We start from the raw sequence: 23,458 nt of genomic DNA on the forward strand, positions 1-23,458 counted from the left end.
ATTTGTGAATAGTGAAAGACTCATTGTTCCAGAGATGTTCTTGCTTTCAAATGGGGGAAATGTCAGATTCAAGAACTAGACTAAATCAGCTAGATCTACTAGAACATCTCATGTTTCAGCGTGCCAGGGATAATATCCACTTAGGTTGTGGATATTATTGGAGTTTTTAATATTAGTGTTTCTCTTTTCCTTTTGCAATAGAACTCCATTCTGTATTGAAATTTGACTCTGACGCAAAACAAGGAGTGTTTTCTCTGAAAATATTTAACATACTTGATTATAAAAATCACAAAATTAATTAATAGTTTGCTTGATTGTTAGTTTATTTAGAGTAGATGTGTTAAAATATTTCTAGCTTAAATATTTCTGACTTAATATTTTTAGATACTTACTAAATATTGTAATCTAGAGATCAAGATAATACATTCAGAGCTGCTTAGGTACTGTAAAAAGATTGCTTAGATCTGTATATGGAATAATTGCTTTGGGTCAAGTGAGATTTGAAGTAGCATGGCAAATATTTTATACTCAGTTTGGTTTTCTGTACTACTTCCATAACTGTGTGTGTGTACCTGTCTGTAGAGAAGCTCTGCTGCAGTGCAGTGTTGTGGAGGTACTTAGCTGAGGAGCTGAGAGCTGTGCTTAGTCTTACTGCCAGGTTATCAATGGGAATTTCCATCCTTGCTCTGCCTGTTTAAAATTCCTTGAAAAAACATTTTTAAAGGCTAGTTATTAATGATGTACTGTCAAAATGGAAAGATATATCCAATGAGCTTCTCCAGGGATCTGTCTTTGGCCTAGCATTATTAAAAATTCTGTTAGCCTGATGATGGAAATAAGGAAAACTTTAAAAATAGCAACTGGCACCTATCTAGAATAAATTTGGTAAACCCAGCTTTGAAAGAGTTGGTCTAAAGCATAAAATTATTTTGTGAAGTCAGGAAAATTGTTCTTAATTGGTGTAGAAAAATAAAAACAAATAACAAGGGAAAAAGTTATCTAATGGGCTAGTTCAGAATAACGAATTGCTGTAACCATTGCTGCCTGTAACAGGGCAGCCATACGAATGTTGGGCTCTGTACAGACCCGTGAGGTCATTGTCAGTAACCATGCAGAATGCAGAAGTCAAACACTGAACTGAAGGACTGCTAGTAGTGTAAGGCCTTCTGAAATGTGGCATGGACAAAAGTACAAAGATTGCTGCAAAGAGCAAACAAGGGTGTACTAAGGCTTGTTCTTTTAAAGTTGGCATATGAAGAAAGGAGAAGCCAGGTTTGCCTGGCTAGAGAAATGTAGACAAATAGGGGGAAATTACAGTCTTCGAGCATGCAGAAAGTTGTTTGAGAGTTGGTGGTAACCATTTTTTCTTCATGTCTGTGTGTAGGTGACACGAGAGTAACAGGCAGTGGTTTAAAGTTAGATGTTGGGAAACAAAATGTTCTGTCTATATAAATAGTTGTTAGCCGTGAAGGTACAAAAAATTTTGTCACTGATGACTTTGTGTAGTGCAAAGAAAGAGGGTGATTTTGTACAGTAAATCCTGACACCTTCTAAGAAATGGGAGTAGAACTGGGTTTTTTTAATATTCTGTTCAAACTGAACATGTCTGTGCTTTCTAGCATGATTTGTACTTTAAAATTATGAGCTGACACAAGAAAAGGAAAGAAGTCCTGTGGCTTTCATGACCAAATTGTGTGATGTGCATTAGCAATTGTGTGTGCAAATTGTCTCTAGCCACATATGTAACTATGTCCCTTTGTACTTCCTCAACAGTCTCCAAACGTCCACAACTACCCAGATATGGATGCTGTACCCTTGTTACTAAACAACATGAAGGCAGACCCCACGGAGGATTCATTATCTACAGACCACTTCCAAACACAGACTGAACCAGTGGACTTATCAATAAACAAAGCCAGGTCATCCCCTACAGCAGCTTCATCTTCACCAGTTTCCATGACAGCATCAGCTTCCTCCCCTTCTTCTACTTCTACTTCTTCTTCTAGTCGGCCAGCTTCATCACCCACTGTAATAACATCAGTGTCCTCAGCGGCATCTGTACCGTCAGTATTAACTCCGGGTCCTCTTGTGGCCTCTGCATCTGGTGTTGGAGGCCAGCAGTTTTTGCACATTATCCATCCAGTACCACCTTCAAGTCCCATGAACTTGCAGTCCAACAAAATGAGTCACGTGCACCGTATCCCTGTGGTGGTACAGTCGGTACCTGTTGTCTATACAGCTGTGAGATCACCTGGGAATATGAACAACACTATAGTAGTACCACTGTTGGAGGATGGGAGAAGCCATGTCAAAGGTAAGGTGCAACCAGTTCTGTGCATCTGTAGCATCTCCGAGACTGCTCTTACATGAGAAAAATATAACAATATTATAAAGCTGTTTGTTTCCATACTGTGTTGTTTGCTGAAAAGAGATATAACTTATACTGTAGGGAGGAATCTTTACAAGTCTTATCCAAGATGGTCTTTAAAATAAATAAATATTTAAATGAAGACTGAAGTCAGCAGTAGTGGTAGATGCTTGGAAACTTGTGGCAAGTTTTGTCCTGAGTGAAATAAATCCTCCCCAGAAGCTGAAGAAGTAGGACAATGGAAAAGTGTCAATATGTAAAACATCATAGATGAATATGGAGAACTCACCAGGTGTTTCAGGTTTAGCGACGGGAGGAATGTCAGAGAGATTGGTCCCCAGCGAGGAGAAAGCAATCATTGGTCTGTAGGAGTGTGAGAAAGGCTTTTATTAAGCTCAAGGAGTGGCAGTACAATACTTTGAATCAGGTTTCTTCTTCCAGATTAAACAGCAGAAAGGTTTCTTCTTCCAGATTAAACAGTAGAAAGGGAAGGAAGCCACACAGAGGGTGTATAATGGAAATGAGTTTTGCAGACACAGGATCTGAGAGGCGTGTGAAGGGAGGAAGAAGGCACATGCCAGAAGGATGGATACACTCTTGAGGTGTCCAAAGAACACAGAAAAGGGAGCTGGAAAGCAAGTAAAAGTGAGAACATAACAGTTACTGAGGGAGCTAAAACATGTTAGAGATGGTGAGATGATGGGTGGAGGAAGAAAAGAGAGAACAGTTGTGTCCGGATACCTTGAAAACCATAGCTTTATAAAGGTGGCATTAGTGACAGAGATGGGAATATGAAGAAAAGAATGAGAGACACTAATTTCAAGGCTCACTGCATGTGAGTGAATAAAATATGGTAATTCTCCCCTGAAATGAGGTATTGCTTGAGGTGGAAAGGGAGGGTATTGACATATAACCTTACTTTGGAGCTTATGAGACTGTAGGACATTTAGTAATGTATCTTATAACGTCTCTTCCATACCTAATTTCATAATGACCAGGTCTCTACAAGTTTTTGCCTCACCTTTCATGTCTGTTTTTGATAAACTGGCAGATGTGTATTATTGCACAGGACTACAGTGATGGGTCATTCTGATGTTTATTTGTATCTGGTTGTCTGTTAGCCTCTGATTCTCCTGCTGCTCCCTCAGTACCCAGGTGTGGACTGTGCCCTCCCAATGGGATTGGACATAGGAAATGGACTCATTGTTGATCTGAGTTTAGTTTTAAGCCTGAAAATTATGGGTTTTTTATTACACTTCATACAGTGATGTAATATTAGCTCTTTGTGTCGTTATGTCAAGAAATTATGAATAAAAGCAGAACTTTTCAGTCTTAAAAAAAAAAAAGAAAAAGGAAAATTTTAGTCTGTATTTTGATTTTGGAGCCTCAAGCTGCACCTGACCTTGAGCTCATCCAGAAATTTTTCTGTTTGTTTTCTTTTCAAAGGTGCTAGTTGGCTCTGGTAGTAGTCTCCTTTATAAGGAAGCACTTTCTGGAATCGTAAAACTGGAACTTTGCTACCCCAGTTCCATCAACAGAATTGCAGAACTTAATGTGCTGTAGGGATTTCAGCCCATGAACTCCGTGCCATCTGGGCTGCCCTGACAATATGGCCTTTGTGCTATTATTGGCAGAGGTCATTAACCAGCCCTGCAACACTTATTAACGAACAGCTAAAGAGAAAAGGGATTAACAGTTCTTGAATTTATCAATTTTTTTTTGCACCAGTTGTACCCGTTTTGCTGTCCCTAATTCTTTTGATATAAATGTTCTGGTTAATTTGAATAAATACAATCGAAGAATCATGGGCAGCAGTCCACTCTAGGTATGAGTTTTGCTGGAGCGTGTTTTTCATTCTTTAATGTAAAACAATACAAGTAATAATATGCAATGATATCACACAAATTAACCAATTAAATAAATTTATGTGTGCAGACTAAATTTCCTTCAGTGGTCAGCTCTTGTGCTGAAAACAAGAAATAAATACACAGATCCTAACAGGACATTGCTGTCAAATTGAATTAGTTGGTAGTTCTCTACCAGCTGATGGACAAATGCAGGTTTGGAGTCATTTAGAGTAACTACACAAACGTTGATAATTTTCAGAAACAAAAAAATACACACATTGAAGCAGTTGATTCACAGATAGTATTGGCAGCCTAGTCTCTGTGTTGTTGCAGCTTTGGTGCTAATTCAGAGACTCTCTTGACGATCCAGGAGTGTCAGTTCGGAAGCACTTAAAGTTAGATTTACGTTAGTCTCTGTCTAATTCCTTTTCACTCAATTGAGACTTAGGCGCTTTCCCGAAAAGAAATTTTTTAATGCTAAAATTAGTGAAAATTAAATCAGACTGAAGTTCAGACTTCTCCTGTTTTTCAAGGTTTCAGGTACTGAGGGGAAAAAATGGAAGAAACAGGATACAGAGAAAAATTTTTTCCTTGTTATTCTCAATTTTGTTTTTCTCATGCTGAATTTTCCTCTTCATTCCTGATTTGACTAGAACCATTTAATTTTTAATTTTATTGCAAAACCTTCTCAGGCTGCCACCATCCCTCTAATCATGTGTCCAGGTGTTTTACTCAGATGGCTTTCTGCTTCCCCTTATACTTCCCAGTCCTCCTTTATCTCTCTCTCTTAGACAAAACTGTCTTCCTGGTATCTGCTTTTTTAGGCAGTTCAAGCAAATACTTATTTCTGTTTGAATTCTCTCTTCCCTCCAGCACAAGAAATTGCTACCTTGTCTTCTCTTTCCCCTTCTTTTTCTATTTTTCTACTTTTCTAGTCCTTCCCATCTTGCTGACTGCTCTTTGAGTGCCATTTTCAGCAGCTCTGCTTCATCTTCCCCTCCTTATCTGTTAATATTTCTAACCTATACTGTCATCTCCTCAGCCGCTGTGCATCCTTTTCCATGGTGTCATTCATCCTGGCATTCTTTGTCTCACCATCCTTCAGGAGAGTCTCAGATCTCCTTTTGTGCCTCTCAGTTTGCTGCTCTTTTCTGCTGTCTGTCCTACCTCCTCTCTCCCATTTTCTTTACTTGCAAGGTTTTGCGTGGTTTTCAAGAGAAATAGCCCTTGTATACACAAGCAACCAGCAGGATCCCTATTCCACGTGCTACACCTCAAGGTGGAAGGGAAACAGGGGCTGTGATGCTTCAGCAGCATCCTTATGTCAGTGATGCTTTTTGTGGGATAAAAACCTAGTCTAAATCAAAACCAAGATTGAAGCATTTTTAGGAAGTTGTTAACAACACCCAATTAGAAGGTAATTAGTGGACGATATGTTCAGCATCAGTAATACAACATCAGCCACTTACAAAATCTTAATTCCTACAAGTTCTTAAAACCATTTAATCCCCCAGCACTCGCACTCACATATATGCATGCACACACCCAGGTGCATGCAGACTCCTCTGCTGACCATGTACCTTCCCTCCTCAGTGCAGGATACAGTCCAGCGAGGTCCACAGAGCAAGAGGTCTCTGTGTTGCTCCCACAGCACCAGCCCAGCTGTACAAGTTGTACCCTACAACCTACTGCTCTTGTTTTTTCATGTGCACAAAGCATAGTGATGTGTTAGGGCTGTCGGGCACGGAGGGGAAGGGAGCCAGGCACAAGTCCTTGTGGGCACCATGGGTCTGACCTGTTCCCTCTGCCACCCCTACAACATGGCAAAGAGACAAAGTTCACTTCCTTCAGTGGTCCCTGCTCTTGTCAAGCACAGCCTTAAAAAATTCTTTGAGATTTTTTATTGTGTGGATTAGGTGGTGGTGACAGAACGTTATTGTATGTTAAAATATTCTGTAAAAGAGCATTGAAGTCTCATAAAAAACTCTTTCCTTGCCTTTGTTTTCTCCCTCTTCAACAGTGATGAGGATTGATAAAAGGTAATTAGAGGCAAAGCAGGTAGCAGCACCTATAGATAAAATTGCCTGACGGTTTCCCTTAAAACTGTATGTTCAGTTGCACGAAGTCTGTCTATATGTTAACCATTTAGAGTAGCATTTTCCATACTGCATATCTGCTGCAAACTATTTTTATTTTTTTTCTTCCTTTTGGAGGAAATTTTCGAGAAAAAACTATGCCACTCTTCACAGAGCATAGAGAAAAAAATGTAGCATTTTCTATGTCGAAAAATCTATTCCACCTTTTTTTTGGTAAAAATCTGTAGAACCTCAGTGTTTCTGTCCCATGAACCTCGAGCTTAATTTGGACCATTGTCCTTTGCTTTCAGAAGATAACCATAAATACTACTGGCAAGTCGTGTCCCTCTAGCAGCAGGTTTTGCCAAACATAATATCCTTAAAAATTGTTTTCTGTTGTTCAGAAGAGTTACTCCATTCATTGAAGTGCCTTTTAAAAGCTCCTTCCTAATGGTGGTGCACCAAGGACGGGAGCTGTGCAACTTTGATATTTCTGGGGATTTGGGTTCAAATTTATGGATCAGAAGATACAAGCATTTGCAAAATCTAGTGGTCAGAACATTATAAATTTAAATCTGCCGACTGAACTTCGACTGCTTCCCGTGTACATAAACAGCTGTAATGACATGGGCTTGGACTATTTTTATGTTATGTCTGTACATAAACCTGACAGAAATACACAGTTGTGTCTTTTAGCAGTTTTCACATTCCATATTCCTCACTGTGAATATATTAATAAGTAGTAAATCCAGTACCTTTTGCTGCGGATTTTTCTGTGACTTAGATAGTATCATGATACAACATTATCCACTGCCCATAGTGGTTTTTTTAAAGTACAGCCTGTTATTTCTGCCTACTGTAAAGTTTATTCCACAGAAGTAAACACAATTTGTAGTACAAAGTTAGAAATTAACAGAACTGTTCCATATGTTTAAAGGTCAGATTATATGGTCTGTTTGTATAAATTATGCTATGGAAGAGACTTCTAATTAAAACCAATAGTGTTGTCTTTTTTATTTCATGTGAAGTAATTATCCTTTCTACGTTTTAGTAGATGGTTATTTTGAATTTGAGCACTGAGGCTGAGAGTTTCTACTTTAGCTGCAATTTTTTTGTTGTTATGCACAAAAATCCTTTGCAGCTGTGCATATTCCAGCCTGTCCACCTCCACCCTGCTGCCCCCTAGAATGAATCTCTCTCTCCCCCTATTTTCTTGGTTCAGCTGGAAGGAACATTAGTGGTTCTTGGAAAGGAGAAGCAGGTTGGCAGTGGCTAGCCAGGAGGAGAAGCAGGCAGAGAAGTGGCTTGTATTCAGGGTGGGGCCTGTGTTCCTGAAGGTGGTGCACACATTTAAGAACTAAAGCAAATAACAATTCTTGCCAGAATGCAGAGTTAAAACACAGGGTATAAGATACACTGTGGTATTTGAAACTGAGAAGGAGATTGAATTAAGACAAAATTAGGTTAACTATGGAGAGTTCAATAAAGACTTGTACTTAAATCTTCAGAGAAGTCCTATTTCTGGTGACTTACTAGTGGCAAGCTTAGGTCTCTCCACTACAGAAGCACATGCTGTTTTAAGATTAATCAACAGTGGATTGTATGTTTTTATGTATTTCATGGATTATATGTTTTTAACTAGGAGCAGGTTTGGTGAAGGGAATGAGATAGGTGCATATTCCAACTTTATTTACAAAGCCCAGCATAAGCAGGATGAGGAAATCCATTTTGATATCCTTAGTCCCTGCACCTCTTGGAAGCTGTTAATTCCTTGTCTGCCATGTCAAGAATGCTTTTGGTCCTTCAGCTCTGTGTTCTCACCAGGCCTGAGTTTTGATCTGGTTGCTTTTATCCCAGATTTGGATCCAGCAGAAGCACATGCCTGAAACTTCTCATTTATTTTATCTCTGCGTTGGGTTTTATTGTGTCTTGGACCAACCTGCTGGAAACTTTCTGTTGTCTAAAATATCTCTGGCTATTTGTTGCAGTGTGTAGGTTGCAGTCTGCTACCATTGTGTAGTGGCTTTGCAGTATTTTATTTAATATTAAATATATTCAGTCCTTGTTGTTTTCTTTGTTTACTTTTGGTGATAGAATATTTGTGTACTAAATGCTCGGTGATACATAAATCTCAGTAATCCTAGTAGTTTCTTTTTTTGTGTAGATGAGGTTTTGTGGCATTGAAATAGCTTAGAAAGAGAAAAGTCCTTTGTTTAAAAAATGGTTTTCTGTGTTTATGTATACAACCCGATGACAGAGATGCTTAAATATGTGCATATTTTACATCCATGCAATCACTCTCACCTCTGTATTTCTCCATACAGCTATTCTTTTGCAGGTTTATGGCAAATTATTTGACTGTTGAAATGATTTTAAATATTGCCTTTGATTGAATCATAGCAATTAATATTCCCTGGTAGATTAGTTACACTGTGCATTCAGTGCCAATTTCCATTCTCTGTGAACCATAGCTATGGTAGGTGCAGTTAACTGCTCTAGCCATATAGTCCCATAAAATCTCAATAAAATCTGAAAACTGTGGAGTATGGGTAATCTTGCTATAAATTGTAATAAAAATTACCCCTGTAGACTCTATATTCTGACCATTACGTTCATGGATACTGCTGCTTTGTACATAAAGTTTTATGAAATAAATCGACCAATTCTACTGCCTCTTCTAGGCACCAAGCTGTTTCGATTGCAAATCTGATAGGTGTGTGCAGAGCATTCTTTCAATGCATAAATCATTTATAATGAACTTTAAACAGGAAGAAAAATGCCGTATATGTGCTTCATGTAGTATGGACCAGCTTAGAAGGAGGAAATCGTCAATACTGTTATTCACATGTATTTGTTAGGTCCATAAAGACAGGATTCTGTTTCCTAAAACATATTAAATAAACCTGAGTACCACACTTAATCTGTGACGTTATAGTTTGAAATAGCTCCTGTACATCTACATCTGAAAGTGTTGCTTCCGCCATTAAAAACATGTAATGATGTTTGTTACATTCTCTTTTGACATCCTCCTGCTGGACAAGTCCATGCTGGCTTCCTCTTCTCTAAAAAAATTTCCAAGAAGGAGGATGTTCAGTTGCTTCAGATATGAAACTGTAGTCTGAGGCTGGGCTTGCACAGTTGTAAAATCTATTTTACAAGAAGGATGAGTTGTTCCTCTGCTTGGTATTTGATCCACCCAGGTACATTTTTTTTATCAGAAGCATTTGAGACAGTTTCAGTTTAAGAAAGCAAAAGAAGTCACTGTTGACCAGCAGTTTCCTTCTTCAAGTATTTCAGGTACTGAAGTATGCTGTATGCCAAACTTAGATTCCAGAGTTGTGGTTTGGACACAGCAGTATTCATAACTGTTGGCAGATGATTATTTTTGATATGATTACTTTGACCCCTTGTGAATGACTTCTCCACATTTGCCTCCTAAGGCCCTGAGGCCAAAGATCCTTTTCTTTAGCTTCAGTGTTGGGGACTGAGGCACCTCTGACATTAAGTGAACAGTGACAGGTGGGAAGAAAATGGGAGCAAGCAAGCCTGCATAGTGCTGTTGCCAGCACTGTGCAGCTGTCTGATCTCAGACACTTTCTGGGATCCCCCCAGACACTTTTCCTCCTTTCCCTGAAAACCAAGGCATTGCAGAATCGCATGGCAAAGGCTTCTGTTGTCCTCTTGCCACCAAGGAGCAGGTCCACAATGGCTCAAGTGGACAAGGCTCTTTCCTTTGCCAGGACTGGTGGTCCAGCACCCAGCAAGAGGAGAGAGGGGGGCTTACACTGCTGAATTTCCTGTGCAGCCCATGGAGACGAATAGGCTCAGCATCCTGAAGGCACCCATCTCCCTCTGACCGGCTGTGTGGGAGAGTTGTCGATAGTTCTATTTGCAGTACAGGTAGCTGAAGACAGTGGCACTTCCCTCCCCTCCCAGTGTCTCCTAGGTCCTGAGGTCTGGGGCTCTGAGAGGAGATGGGGGCTGATTGAAACATACTGTTAGCATTGTTAGGTCATGGGGTTGTTGCGAGTGGCAGATTATTATTATTATTGTTATTAGGTTCAAACTAAGATGCTTTCTTCTCTTGCAGATTAATAATGTATTGTGCTACAACATGAGTGCCCTACAATTTTCTTAGCCGTATTTTCCACTACCATCCTTGTAGGAGTTTGGCAGCAAATGTCACTTTACTACTTCAGTCCCTCATGCTCTGCAGACACAGGGACACACGTGTAACAGCAGTAATAATGCAATTCTTGTAAATGTTAGTTTTGGCATGTAGGGTAATACTGGTTTTCCATTCCTAATGGAGTAAGTACACAGCAGCGTTGCTTACAGATAGAGATGATCTTTAACTTGTATGCCAACATGTACTAGAAGCCACTGAAGAGGAGTTTCTAAGAAACAGTAATCATGACCCTTTCTGACTTATTTGAGGCACCTCATATTTCTGCTTCATTTAAACTTGCATCACAATGAAAACCTGGGGCTGTGTTTCCAAGAAAAAACACGTCACCCAGGCTTGGATCAGAACTGGCAAGGCCAGAGGGGCTTCCCCACCATCCAGGCTGACGTCTCACCTAAAAAAGGTGTTGGTGTTAGTCTGCACACTACAGAGCCATGTAACCCTGCTTCTGACTGGCAAGTCTTAGTGGCTGGATGCCAGGGCCACACAGAAATCCCATCATGAAGAATCATTTTGATTAGCAAGTTGAAAGGCATCCTTCAGAGAAAGCAGGATGGGGAGTTCATGTGTGAAACAAAAGCAATGGAACTCTGAATTTGTAAAATCCTTTCAAAAAGCAGAAATAGATTCTTAATTAAGAGAGCAACTAAGCATAATTCAGTTTTTATTGTGGTGTGGTGTATCAGCAGACCTACGTGTATGTATGTTTAAAAAGTTATTAGCAGAGAAGTTAATTCAATGCAGAAAACTGAGGTTTTAAACTGGAGTAGACAGAGCCTTCGGTATTTCAGGGTGCTGAAATTTTTTCTCTCTGCTTTCACACCAGCAAGCAGCATCTCATAATGAGTCATTTCAACATCAGGTAATTACTGTGTGGCTTAGCTATAGAGACAGACAAAACTCCTGAAAGTTACTTAATTTTCTCCTGGCTCTTAAATATTTCATTTATCTGTAGCCCAAGTGGCTCATATTTGCCTCTAAATGAAAGATAGTATGTAGACATGAAGTTACTTCTAGTGGGTCTTCATAAGCCTACTGATGGGTTGAGTTTTCATCCCTTTCACTCACTGGAAATGTGACTAAAGTAAATCAGGTTGCAGTAACTGAAAACTGCCAGTGGTAACAGCAGTGTGGTGGTGTATGGTCCTTTTCATGACACCTGCAGGCATCCAACTGCAGGATTTCTGACCACATCAGACAAAGGTGTGTATCCCTAATTAATCACTGGAAAGAAGCAGAGAGGTTAGGACATAGTTGGGTGAAGCCCAGATATGACAGACGGGTACAGCATTTACCTAACAGCTTAGTATGAGCAACACATGTGTGAGAAGTGGGAGGAGACATGGTGGGCTCTCATCAGCCTGGAGCAATTTAAATCCACAGTCCCCTCCTTCCCAAGAGTTTCCAGAATGTGGACAGGAACACTAGCTGAGAGAGTGAAAAAAGGAAAAAAATACTGTGATGGTGTGGCTTTGTGCTTGGCTTACTCCCCTGGGAAGGTGGAGGCTGCGTCCTGTTTCAAGGGGTTCATCTGCCCTTAGCAACCAACAGCCTGGATCCTTCCCAGAGATTTTGCTTCTTTGACATGGCTAATCCCGTACCATGTCAAAACCAATGCAGCCGTGTGCCAGAAATCTCAAATTCATTCAGTGCTCATTGGAAAGCCACTGTGCAAGTTTAAATCTCTTCTAGCACTGTAGAACAGGCAATTTTGCCCTCAAAAGCAGGATCAGGTATTGTCTGGCCCCCACAGCCAGAAAAAATTTTAAAGCCAAAAACTATTTAGTTCAATAGAAATAGAAGCAAGCTTGTACCTGATCTGGATCAGACTTTTTCCTACTGGCAACTGACAGCTGGCAGATACAGTATTAATGATGGTAGACCAAGTTCTGTAGTATTTACAAATTGATATGTGCCTTATGTGAGATCCATTTGCACATCTTACTTTAAAAGAAGTGCAGAAAGTGATTTTCCTCATACTGCCCAAAGGGAAACTCCTGTTTGTTAGTTTGGCAAAGGGGGGCATTGAGAAGTGATTGCATATATGTATGTGCATCATGAGCAACTCTCTGTACTTTCTGTAGCGAAAAAGGACCATTGTTTCTTGAGGGTAACAGCAATGTGGTCACTTGCAGCCTTCAGCACTTGCAGATGTTCTTAAATAACTCCCCTGGCTCGCCAGTCTGTTCAGCATGAGAAGAGAGCTAACAGCTTGCTTCTATAGCTCCTGTGCACTCATTCAATGGCACCTTTGTCCCATGAAAGCAGCAGTCTCTGACTCATTTCCTTTTTCTTGCCTCACCTTAACTTCATTCACACTTCACAAAACCACCAGATAGCTCTATTGGACAAATCTTGCCTTTCAAGAGGAGTAGCAAGAAAACCAGTTCAGGTGTAGGGCTTGGGCTTTATTAATTAAGTGTGTCTGCCTGTGTTAGGGAGGACTTGATTCAGTGACCCAGATGAGTTCCTTCTGGACCCACGACCCTAAGTTCAAGGAGAAGCTTGGTTGTTAGGGCAAGGTACAGCACAAAGGGAGGTTAAAATGCACTGGCATGTTTTGTGGACATTCCTCCACTTTACTTGCCAATTGCATTCCATCACTCACTTGTCCTGCACCTTTTTAATCTTATTTGCTAAATTATCTCTTGCCTACGTCTCTTCATTCTTTCCCGTTTGATGTTCATTAGGCCAGTAATTACTTTTAATTCAGTGTTTATGAACTGAGGCTGGTATTTATAAACCTTGGTGCCAGCAGTTCAACAGTTGTTCTTAGATGTCCAAGAGAAAGTCAAAGCTGTTGACATAAGTAGGAGTCATGAACTCTTAATGTATAAAAATCCTGTGTTGCAGTTTGCAAGCTGCAGTGAGTGGTGAGGAGGAGATATCTGTTGGGCTTTTGGCCAGTTGGTTATTCTCACGGCTCATTTCGGGTAGGAGAATAGCTTTAAAGGCTGTTTCCCCCCTGGCAGCTGCAGCCATGCTGATGAGAAAACAGGGCAGTTTACACCGTCTGGCTGCGGCAAAGTTCAGCTTCCCGGTTAGTCACCTCAGCTACCCAGTGCCTTGGCCACTCAAATCTGCAAGCTGAAAAGAAGTGACAAATGGGGAGGGAGACTAAAAAGGATGTATATGTGGGCCGACATAAAAAAAAATAAGGGAATAATCCCTAGATCGTTATCTTACTTAATTACAAGCTTTGGTTAGGTTTATTGCAAAAATATAACAGAAAATGTCCTTGAGTTCCCTGCCTTTGAATTTGCCCACTGGTGCATTTCCATTCCTTGCCTTTTGTCCTCACTGTGCTCACATGTTGCAGCATCTCATGGTGTGTTCAAACATCGATGTCTGATGGGGCAAACTGTGCCCATTGTGCCGTATTATCCCTAGGTGCAAAAGTACAACCCCATTGGCAACTTCGTGGCTGTGTTAGGAGTATGCGGAGTAGGACTTACTGAGCAGACACAAAAAGAAGGTAATTGAGAGTTTTCATCCTAGCACATTCCTCTAGTAATCTAAAACCGATACCAAATGTCATAGGACTCTCAATAGTATTTGAAGAGCCGGTAATCTGCAATAATAATGAAACAACATGTCTTATGAGGAACAAAAGTATGTAAGATTTTTCATATGTATTTATACCATCTGTTTTAATGTTGGTGTATTCATGCTTACATGATCGGAATTGGTGTATAATAACTGTATTACAGACTAAATTATGTAACAACTTTCTTCATTTCAAGTTAGGCTTAGTTTCTGAGCTAGCTACTTAAAACTTCTACTGTAGTGCAAGTCAGATTAAACCACAGTTTACATAGTTTTTTGTTAAAATTTTTCATTTTGTTGACAAACAATTAGCTTTCACAAATCTGTCACCTGTAGCACATTTAAATATTGGGCAGATACAAACATAACTTTTTGTAATGAGGTTCACTTCAAAGAAAAAAAGCTTTACTCAGAGGATAGTGAGGCACTGGAACAGGTTGCCCAGAGAAGTTGTGGATGCCCCATCTCTGGAAGTGTTCATGGCCAGATTGGGTGGGGCCCTGAGCAACTTGGCCTAGTGGAAGGTGTCTCTCCCCATGACAGTGCAGTTGGAAATAGATGATCTTGAAGGTCCCTTCAAACCCAAGCCTTCTTATGATTCTGTGAAAAAAAATGAAGTATTAATGAAACACATAGTAATAACCTCATGCTTTTAAGAAGGAACATTAGGAAACAAGGCAGAAGTAACACTTCTTTCCGGTTTTCTGGGACTAAATCAGCTGACTAGATGGTTCAGTTACTCTTAAATCAAATGCTAGATTATCCCTAATGCTCAGGTACACATTGAATATCATCATGTGTAAGTTGTGATTTTAAAAAGCACAGTCAGAATGGTGCTCTTTCTGCCTAAAATAATTAAATGTTTTGAACAATTTCTAAGTTGCTGTGTGTTTGTCTCGTAGGTCACTATTCATTGTCAATAGTCTTTGCTTTGATAAGCAAAAGGTGTTTAATTTACCATCCATGAAAGAAATAATAAGCAGTCCAAACGTAACCAGCATTACTGAGACACATAAACTGTGCTAGGAGAAAGCTAGTAGAAATAATACTGTGCAACTGTAAATGCACTGTGATTCCAGAAGGGGTTGTTCATCAGCTTACTGAACATATTTTCACTGTATTTTCTTTATGAAGTTCTTTAACATAAAAAAGAAAAACAGCTGAAGGGTAGTTTGTAATCACTCACTATTCTTTTACTCAGAGGTGGTTCACAGCTAAGACATGAATTAAAATTTAAGACCAACTTTCCCTCAAGTCATCACTCATTTGTGGGGCACTTTCTTTTCAAGAGCCCAGCAATCCATCAGTGCTACTCTACGGCTGCACAGCTCCTGAAGTATCTACAGCCCTCCCATTTTTCATTGTTAACTCAGTCCTTTTACTAGAGTCAGAGAACACTGTAACATAAGAAAGATGGCAAAATGGGAACTTTAACTGTGACTTTTGGGCCTTCTCCCTAGGTGAACTGGACCTACTGAACTGTTCATGATCTCTAGAGGAAGCCTGTGATACCTGATGTCCAGGTCCATGGCTAGCCAAAATTGAGTAGGAATTAATACCTTTCTTGAAAATCATGTTACAAGACCCAGAAAGTGTCCTGTCTCTGACACTGCAGTACAGAAGAGCACAAGCTAACAAACTGCAGCAGTTGGCTCTTTAAATAAATAACTGTGAATTCCCTTATTTCATCCAACCAAACAAAATAAACACATTTTTACACAAATCTCCGCGTGTCTTTCCCCTTCCTACGCTTCCCTTGGAGAGTCAGGCATCTCTCCAGTTTTGCTCTGTACTCCAGCTGCCTTCAGTGTCTCTCAGCATTTACTAATCCTGTGTGGTATTTCATGAGTAAGAAGGAATGTCTTTTTCTCGACATTACTTCTGAAGTTTGTCTCTGGATTTGTCCCTTGGCACAAGCAACCCCCCAGTTCCTCTCAGCACTATCCCAAGTCACACTTGTGCCCCATATTTTCCCCCGTGCCTGTCTCTTCATTTCCTCCCCCTCCCCATATGTGGATTGTTCTTTCTTCCCTTTGAAGGGCAGCAATCAGCATAAGAGGGAAGGTAAGTCACCTGCCTTTCTGCTCTCCTCTCGTTTCCTGTCTCTTTGGCTCAAAACCTAACTCTGGTGGGTTGATTTTGGCTGTCTGCCAGGCACACACCCAGCCGCTCTCACACTCCCCCTCATAACAGTGGGAAAGATAAAGTGGAAGAGCTCAAGGGTCAAGATAAAGACGGGGAGATCACTTACCAATTACCATCACAGACAAAGAATACTCAATGTGGGAAAAATAATTTATTGCTAATTAAAAGTAGATTAGGTTGGTGAAAACCACCACCCCCAACTCCCTTTTCCAGGACTCAACTTTACTCCTGGATTCCCAGCTCTTCTCCCTCCCCCATCCCAGGGGGACAGGGAATGGGGACTGGGGACTGTGGTTAGTACATAATGGTTCCTCTCTGCTGCTCTTCCTCCTCACACTGTTCCCTTACTCCAGTGTGGGTTCCCTATAAATAGCAGTTCCCATCAGGACAGCCTGGTCCACAGTGGTCTTTTCTAGGGGCTGCAGGGGAACTTCTGCACCACTATGAAGAACCTCCTCCCCTCAGTCTCTTCTCATGTTGGTGCCTGCAGAGCTGTTTCACAGAATCACAGAACTGTTAGGGTTGGAAGGGACCTCTGGAGATCATCTAGTCCAACCCCCTTGCCAGGGCAGGGTCACCTAGAGCAGGTTACACAGGAACACATCCAGGTGGGTTTTGAATGTCTCCAGAGAGGGAGACTCCACAGCTTCCCTGGGCAGCCTGTTCCAGTACTCTACCACCCTCAGCGTAAAGCGTTCCTCATACTATTTTTATCTCCCTCCTCTCTTGGCCAGTTTTTTTACTTTTTCTTAATCCTGTTTTCCCCAAGACACCCTCACCACAGCTGCAGGGCTCAGCCACATCCTGCGTTGGGTTGTTGGAGCGGCTCGAACTGGCTGTGTCCAGCATGAGGCAGCCCCAGCCACTCTGCACAGAGGCCCCTGCAGCTGCCATTGCCAGCACCTGGGCACTTACTCCATTGCCATACAGTATGGATACTGTATGCTGTGGAGGTATAAAACAGTCTTGCAATTCCTGATATTCAGATATTTGTAAGACCTGAGACTACGGGACTTTTCAAAAAAATTTGACTAGACTCCCTGATGTCAATCACTTGAAAGTTGTTTGCCTGTGTGAAGTTACGTATGTAATGTAGAACGAAGGATCCTTCAGAGACTGACATCAGTGTTGAGCTGACATCAATGTGTGAGAAATCAGGACAGCTGGAGTTTTGCATACCTAACTTTTAGTTGGATGGAGTGACGTGGGTTCCATCCTGGTACCTCATGATGAACGCTTGAAATCAGAGATTGCTCCTGGAATTTTGCTGTAAAATGTGTTGTTGAGTGTTCTGTGTTGCACAAAGCAGATGTAGCCCTTTCCCTTCACTTTCTGAAGATAGGAAAAGTAAGTAACTTGAGAGTAACCTGAGTTTTTGTTGGATGTTGCATGTACACTTGTATTTCAGTACTGCCAAGTACACTGGCGTAGCCTTTGTGAATTCACACACCTGTATGCGCTGGTAGTGCTTGCACCCAGCTGTGGCACCGCTGGATGACTTTGCCCACCTGTCACCTGATTTGGGAAGCTCAGCACAAGCAATGCTACCTGGCCAGAGCAGGCGGATGTGTTGTGCGCCCTGATGTTGTTCTGGGACAAGATTAATTTCAGCACGCTCATATTAATCCGTTATATGTCTCTTTCCAGCACAAATGGACCCCCGAGGCCTATCTCCCAGACAAATTAAAAGTGACAGTGATGATGACGACCTGCCAAATGTGACCTTAGATAGCGTTAATGAAACTGGATCTACAGCGCTCTCCATAGCCAGAGCAGTACAAGAGTAAGTATCATATTCCCAGAGCAAGATGAGTGTTGCTGAGGTGTTCCCAGGCTGATGGAGGCACCGGTGCCACAGGGGTGTCCTCTCGGCTGCGGGCTGCATACCTGCCAGCATCTCTTCCATGTAGCTTTGTTCCCTTCAGGAAGAGATGACTATATCTCTCATCTCTCATTGTCTTTTCCTTTCCTTCTCTTTGCCCTCATTATTAGGTTGAGTTTGAAATTGAAATTGTTTCTTCCCCTTTATTTACTTGCAAAGCTTACAGTGGTTTTCTATCCTCTCCAAAGGGAGATCAGGTTAGATTTCCACTTAAAAACCATGAAATTTTTTTCTTGATTAAAAGCAGCATCAAGAAGTGGATTCTAGTTGCTATCAGACAGGAACTAGCTACATTTCTCCTGAAGGGACAGTGTTTTTGGAAGAAAATTAGTGAGTGTCTTTGAACGGTTTTTCCATTGCAGTTATTTTTCTGTGTACTTTACTAACTGGACGGACAAATAAGTTCTCAATTTAGTGTCTGCATTGCTTGTTTGAAAAAAAAGAAACAGTTTATCATGAACATTAGCAATTCTGTAGATATATGAGCTTGTTCAGTCACTGTAGCAGCTGGAAGGGAACCAACTGTGAGGTAAATAAGTATTAATATCCCCATTTTATAGGTGAGGAAAATGAGGTTATGCGTAAAGGTCACCCTGTACCTCTGAAACAGAGCTGGAAATAGAACTAGAGCCTCCAGGCACTGAAGCCTGTGCTAGACCCACAAAACCCATTACTTTATCTGAGAGGTTCAAAATGTGGGTATTCTGGACATTATTAAAGAAAAATGCATATAATAAAGGCCATTAGACATTGTTATTTTATAAATTATTATGGACACATTTTAAATGTCTCTAAACCCTTTTTTCTTTGTTTTCCTGGACATCAGTAGCCAAAACCACTGACATTCCTAAACCATGTTTGAGGAGGAACTGCCTTTTTTTTGTGTGTGTTTTCACCAGACATATACTAATTGATCTTCTACCCAGGCACAGTAACTGTGAACCTCAAACCTATATTATCCTTAAGAAGGAAGAGATGTTTTTATGGGCAAGGAAATGCAAGGTGTTGGCTCTCGTGATTAGCAGGCTCCCCTCCTACCGTTATAAAAGAAGGGAAGGTTTCTTTGTGAAGGTTTCTCAGTGACATTATTGCTTGAGAGACAGGTCCCTTATGTACTTTGAATTCGCTTGTTGTGACACTAGGCCCTGAAGTGCTGAGTATTTTGTTCTCAGATTACAGCACACATAATAAGCCAGAAAAATAAACAACCTAGCATGATTTTGCACTAAGTGGTTCTTTCTAATTAATGAAAAAAGGAAGCATGGAGCACTAGCAAATAATTTTGATATATTACTGGCAAGCAGATACTGTTCTCTGTGATGGATATTGCTTGAACACTTAAGAGAATTGGTCAAACCATGAAAAGCTTTTTTAGCTTTTCTACAGTGCATTCCACAGTTTGTGAAGGTAATGCGTTGAATATTACTTGGCTGGCTCTGGAGCTTCAGAATTAAATTAAGAAATTTAATAATATAACATCAACTCATCCTTGTTACAGGTTTTATTTAAACAGTAATCTGTTAGTTTATCTCAAAAGCCCCATTAGGAAAATCTAATTTGACTGTGATATGCAATTTGTCGTCTTTACTTCATTCTCAATCACAGACACCACACATACAGCTGCTGAGCTGAAAAGGAATGTTGGCGCATTACACCAACTTCACTCAATCCATTTCTTTCTTGATCTGCAATATTGTACCCTACAGGCAGGCTCTATTCTGATTTTAGGCGTCTAATACGTACCTTAATATTAGATGTTTAGCAAAAGAGTCCACTGAAAAAGAAGTCCACATTCTGCATACCTTTGTTTCAGAAAGGAAAGTGCCTTTGAAGCCTTCCAAAGGGAGATCCTGTGTACTCAATTTCAGTATCTAAACTTAGCAGATGGGAATTTCCTCTGAGGATGTCGAAAGGCACCTACTGTTCTGCTGAATAACTGGGCAGCACAGGGATGTGCATAGTAAGACTACTTCAGTAGTCAGTAAAACATAGGTCCAGGCCAAGTGCCCAAGTGAGGCAAGGCAGGCTGGCTTCGAGTATAGACAACAGTCCCACAGAGTGTGTTCTTCTCTAAGTGAGCCTGTAAACTATTGTGAATAGTTACACAGTTAACAACAAAAAATAGTTTCTTGCGTGTACTGGCTGGGAGGTACAGCATGGCACTTCCAAAGGGATGGCAGCATCCTTTCCTTCAGTACCAGTTACTGTTGTGCGGGCTTGGCTTTGTTAGACACAATACCAAGCCTAGTTTGTAGATGCTAGTAGCAGGTGCAAGGCAACAGTTGACCTTTTCCTGGTTGGTTTTTGGACATATATTAAGTTATTCTGCATAAGGATTATAAATATATATATGTATGTATATATATTTGCCTATTGCCACCTATTCTCCAAGAGAAGTAAGGGATTTCAAACCATGTGGGGATTTCACTATCCCGTGGTGGGCATTTGCTTTGTGTTGATCCTGTGTAGCCCCTCATACCGTGTGTGGGGCTCTGGGGATTGCCTTGGTGCCTTGCCTTCCCTTGCTTCCTGACTTTCCCTGTGCATTCAGGATTCGTGTTGCCTACATAGGTATCTGCATCCAAGCTGGTTATCTCACCTCCCTGCTTATGGGACGGAGAGCAGTTGGTGTGTTCAGATGGTAATTCTTTTGACCTATTCTAGCTGTCTAATTTAGGGAGAGAGAGAAGGAGTCCATCCTGTGAGCACCCATTCCTCTCCATTGACCGCAGGCAGTGCAGACAGCTGCCTGGGACACACGTCAGCACTGCAGATCTCTAGTGTGAGGTGAGGGTACAGCAATCCACAGTGCCTGACTGAGGAGTCAGCGTGCCAGAAGCTGGTAGTGACAGGATCATACTGAATGCTCCAGCTTTTTGTCTTTAATCTAAGTCTGCTAGGTGGAGTTAGCCAAGGTTGTAACCACAAGCTGAAGGAAATCAGCTAGTCAGTTTTTGGGGAGAAACTGCTGTTTTAATACAGCCATTTTTAAGCTTTTTGTCTTGGAAATTATACTTACGTGGCTGGGTCACAGGTCAGTTTGGAATGCCTGCATGAAAGCTTTGCTTTTCATGTCCTCTGAACCTGGAAGGCATCCACCTGTGTTGCTGCTTTGTTTCAGGTCCACTGTAGTCTTGCAAGAACAAAATTCTTAGCAGTAAAAATTGTGACAATGAAACACTGAGAACCACATGTTTGGCATTAGTTCTTATTTACACAAACAGAATGTAATTTGCTTGCATATTTGTAAAATAACCAAGTATGACTATTTTTTCTCAGGGAAATTGCATTCTTGCTGCTAGCTTTATATTGACTGAGCTTCAGGACTTGTCTCTTAGTAGTTCTTTTGGAATGACTTCACAGTCCTTCTTCAGTTCAACAAAACCAATCAATAATGTAAAGTTATAGATAAACAAAGTCATTATTTCAGACGGTACTTTGGTGAAATTTCTTCATCTGACAGTGCTGCTTTATGGCAGTTCCTATGCCTTGGGAAATATGGACTAAGAACAATTTATTAATCTCAGATCATGCTCTGGCTGATAATAAATATTGCAGCATTATGGAGATTTCAGTGGGCTTTGCATTGTAAGCAGCATTTCATCCTTTTTGTAGCGCGTTTTACAAACTCACTTTGACATGTAGCTCTCTAACAAAGAGCAGATTTGCCTCTATGTGCCTGACACCACTGACGCTAATTGCACAGCAAGAATAGCATCATTATATTCAGCGTCAAATCTCAGATATGCTCTAGAAATCTTTATGAAGCCAAGAGAAGGCATTAGTCAATCCCTAGAAGACCAGTAAAACTTTTTAAGGGTCCCCCACAGAGGCAACAAGCTGTTTCCTCGGCCTGGCAGCCCTTCCATCCCTAGGCTGCTCTGATGCACTGGGGCTCAGGAGCCATCTCCATGGTATGTAGTAATGCAAACCCTGAACAGAGCATTCATCTCCTTATTTCCCTGCACACTTGTGTGATAAAATGCATTATTTTACAGCATGCAGATCTCTCTCTATGAATATGCACAACTTAAGGTCTCCTGTGTGCAGAGGCTGAGGGCAGAAGCAGGAGAGGCAGAGGGTGATTTTTAGTATGAACTTTTGATCAATATATTGGTAAAAATTCAGAGATCCAGAAATTCCTCTTTATCTCTAGACTTTTTTCTCCTTAGGTGTTGTAGGTGGAGGGAACTCCTTTAATGTTACCGTTCTTTCTTTCAAATGTCAAGGAAAAGAGGAACTTTGCATATAAACTGATGATGCTTCAGGTAGCATATTGCTTTTCTGGGGTAAGGGAGAGACAGAAAATTCAGAGAGGAAATCCTGGCTACTTGTAGTTATAGCTGCAGTTAATTTAGAGAAATGGAATTTGTCATTTGTATGTGACTGCTGTGACCTTTAACGGGAACTCTTCTTTGTGCTGAGCTGGGTGCCTCTGAGTGCTTGTATGAAAATGAGATTAGGGACTTTGACCCCACCCTTGTTCTCTTTGGCTGCTTTATGTGATTGATACATGGATGCTAATGTGATCATCTCACTTTATTTTTAAATTCACTGGCTTCTATTACTGCAATACAGTAGGAGTTGGTTTTTGATACTACACTAGTGAAAAAGAAATTCCACAGCAGACAGACAGCATAGACACCATACCAATGTACTCTCTTAAATTAGTATATGTTTTTTCAAGTCTTAATTTTTTTACCCTAGATCTCTTTTTGTCTCCCTCCTCTTCTTAAATGTAAATCAACTTTTGTGGCTTATTTTTATCTCTTTTGAAGTTTGTATCTGTGTTTCCATCAACTGTTCATTTTCTGCACTGATATAGCCTGCTTTCCTGCTTCAGCTGCAAGCATTGCTGCTATTGTGCTATTCATTATAAGGAACTTTCACCTCAGTTTTTCTTCCACTTGCCGACAAAAGACTTTGTCCTGAGTCTCCAAGAAACTTTAACAAGGTTGTTTTGGCAGTACTTATGTGTACTTCACCTCTCTCTCTTCTGGTACATCCACCCTCCGTGAAAAAATGCTCATTTTAAAACTGGCACACAACTGGATGCTGGTTTTACAGATGGACAGTTGACTCGTAGTGGTCCAGAATTGCCTCAATAAAGGATTTTTTCACTGGAGAATGCTAAGTGGTCTAAAGTGAAATTGTGGGAATACGTCAATTTCAATTTTACTTTTCTCATAAAGCATTCCCAAGTCTGGGATTCATTTTTCCATTGCAGTAAGACTTTAGAGCAGAAGATTGCATAGTTACTGGAATCCTCTTGGAAGAAAATTGGACCACATACTCAAAAAGAACTGTCTGTGGGCCTCCCACCTCCCCATAGGCTGTTACGTGTTTTAGGGCTTCTCCTTGGCCTCCTTCGGAGTCACTCTACAAATTGAACTGGCTTAATAAACACTG

General features: G+C 40.8%; 1 protein-coding gene across 6 annotated transcripts in view; it reads left to right on the forward strand.

Annotated features, from left to right (window-relative positions):
• The window catches only part of KLF12 (Kruppel like factor 12), a 245,234-nt gene that overhangs the window by 150,700 nt on the left and 71,076 nt on the right, over nucleotides 1-23,458 (forward strand). For all 6 annotated transcript variants that reach the window (XM_032678675.1, XM_032678680.1, XM_032678681.1 and 3 more), the window contains exons 4-5: nucleotides 1,774-2,314; nucleotides 17,815-17,950. In XM_032678675.1, the coding sequence (XP_032534566.1) occupies nucleotides 1,774-2,314; nucleotides 17,815-17,950 (677 nt within the window). The remainder of the gene's footprint in view (nucleotides 1-1,773; nucleotides 2,315-17,814; nucleotides 17,951-23,458) is intronic.

Source organism: Chiroxiphia lanceolata, chromosome 2 (assembly GCF_009829145.1).
Source record: "Chiroxiphia lanceolata isolate bChiLan1 chromosome 2, bChiLan1.pri, whole genome shotgun sequence".
Classification (NCBI taxonomy): domain Eukaryota; kingdom Metazoa; phylum Chordata; class Aves; order Passeriformes; family Pipridae; genus Chiroxiphia; species Chiroxiphia lanceolata.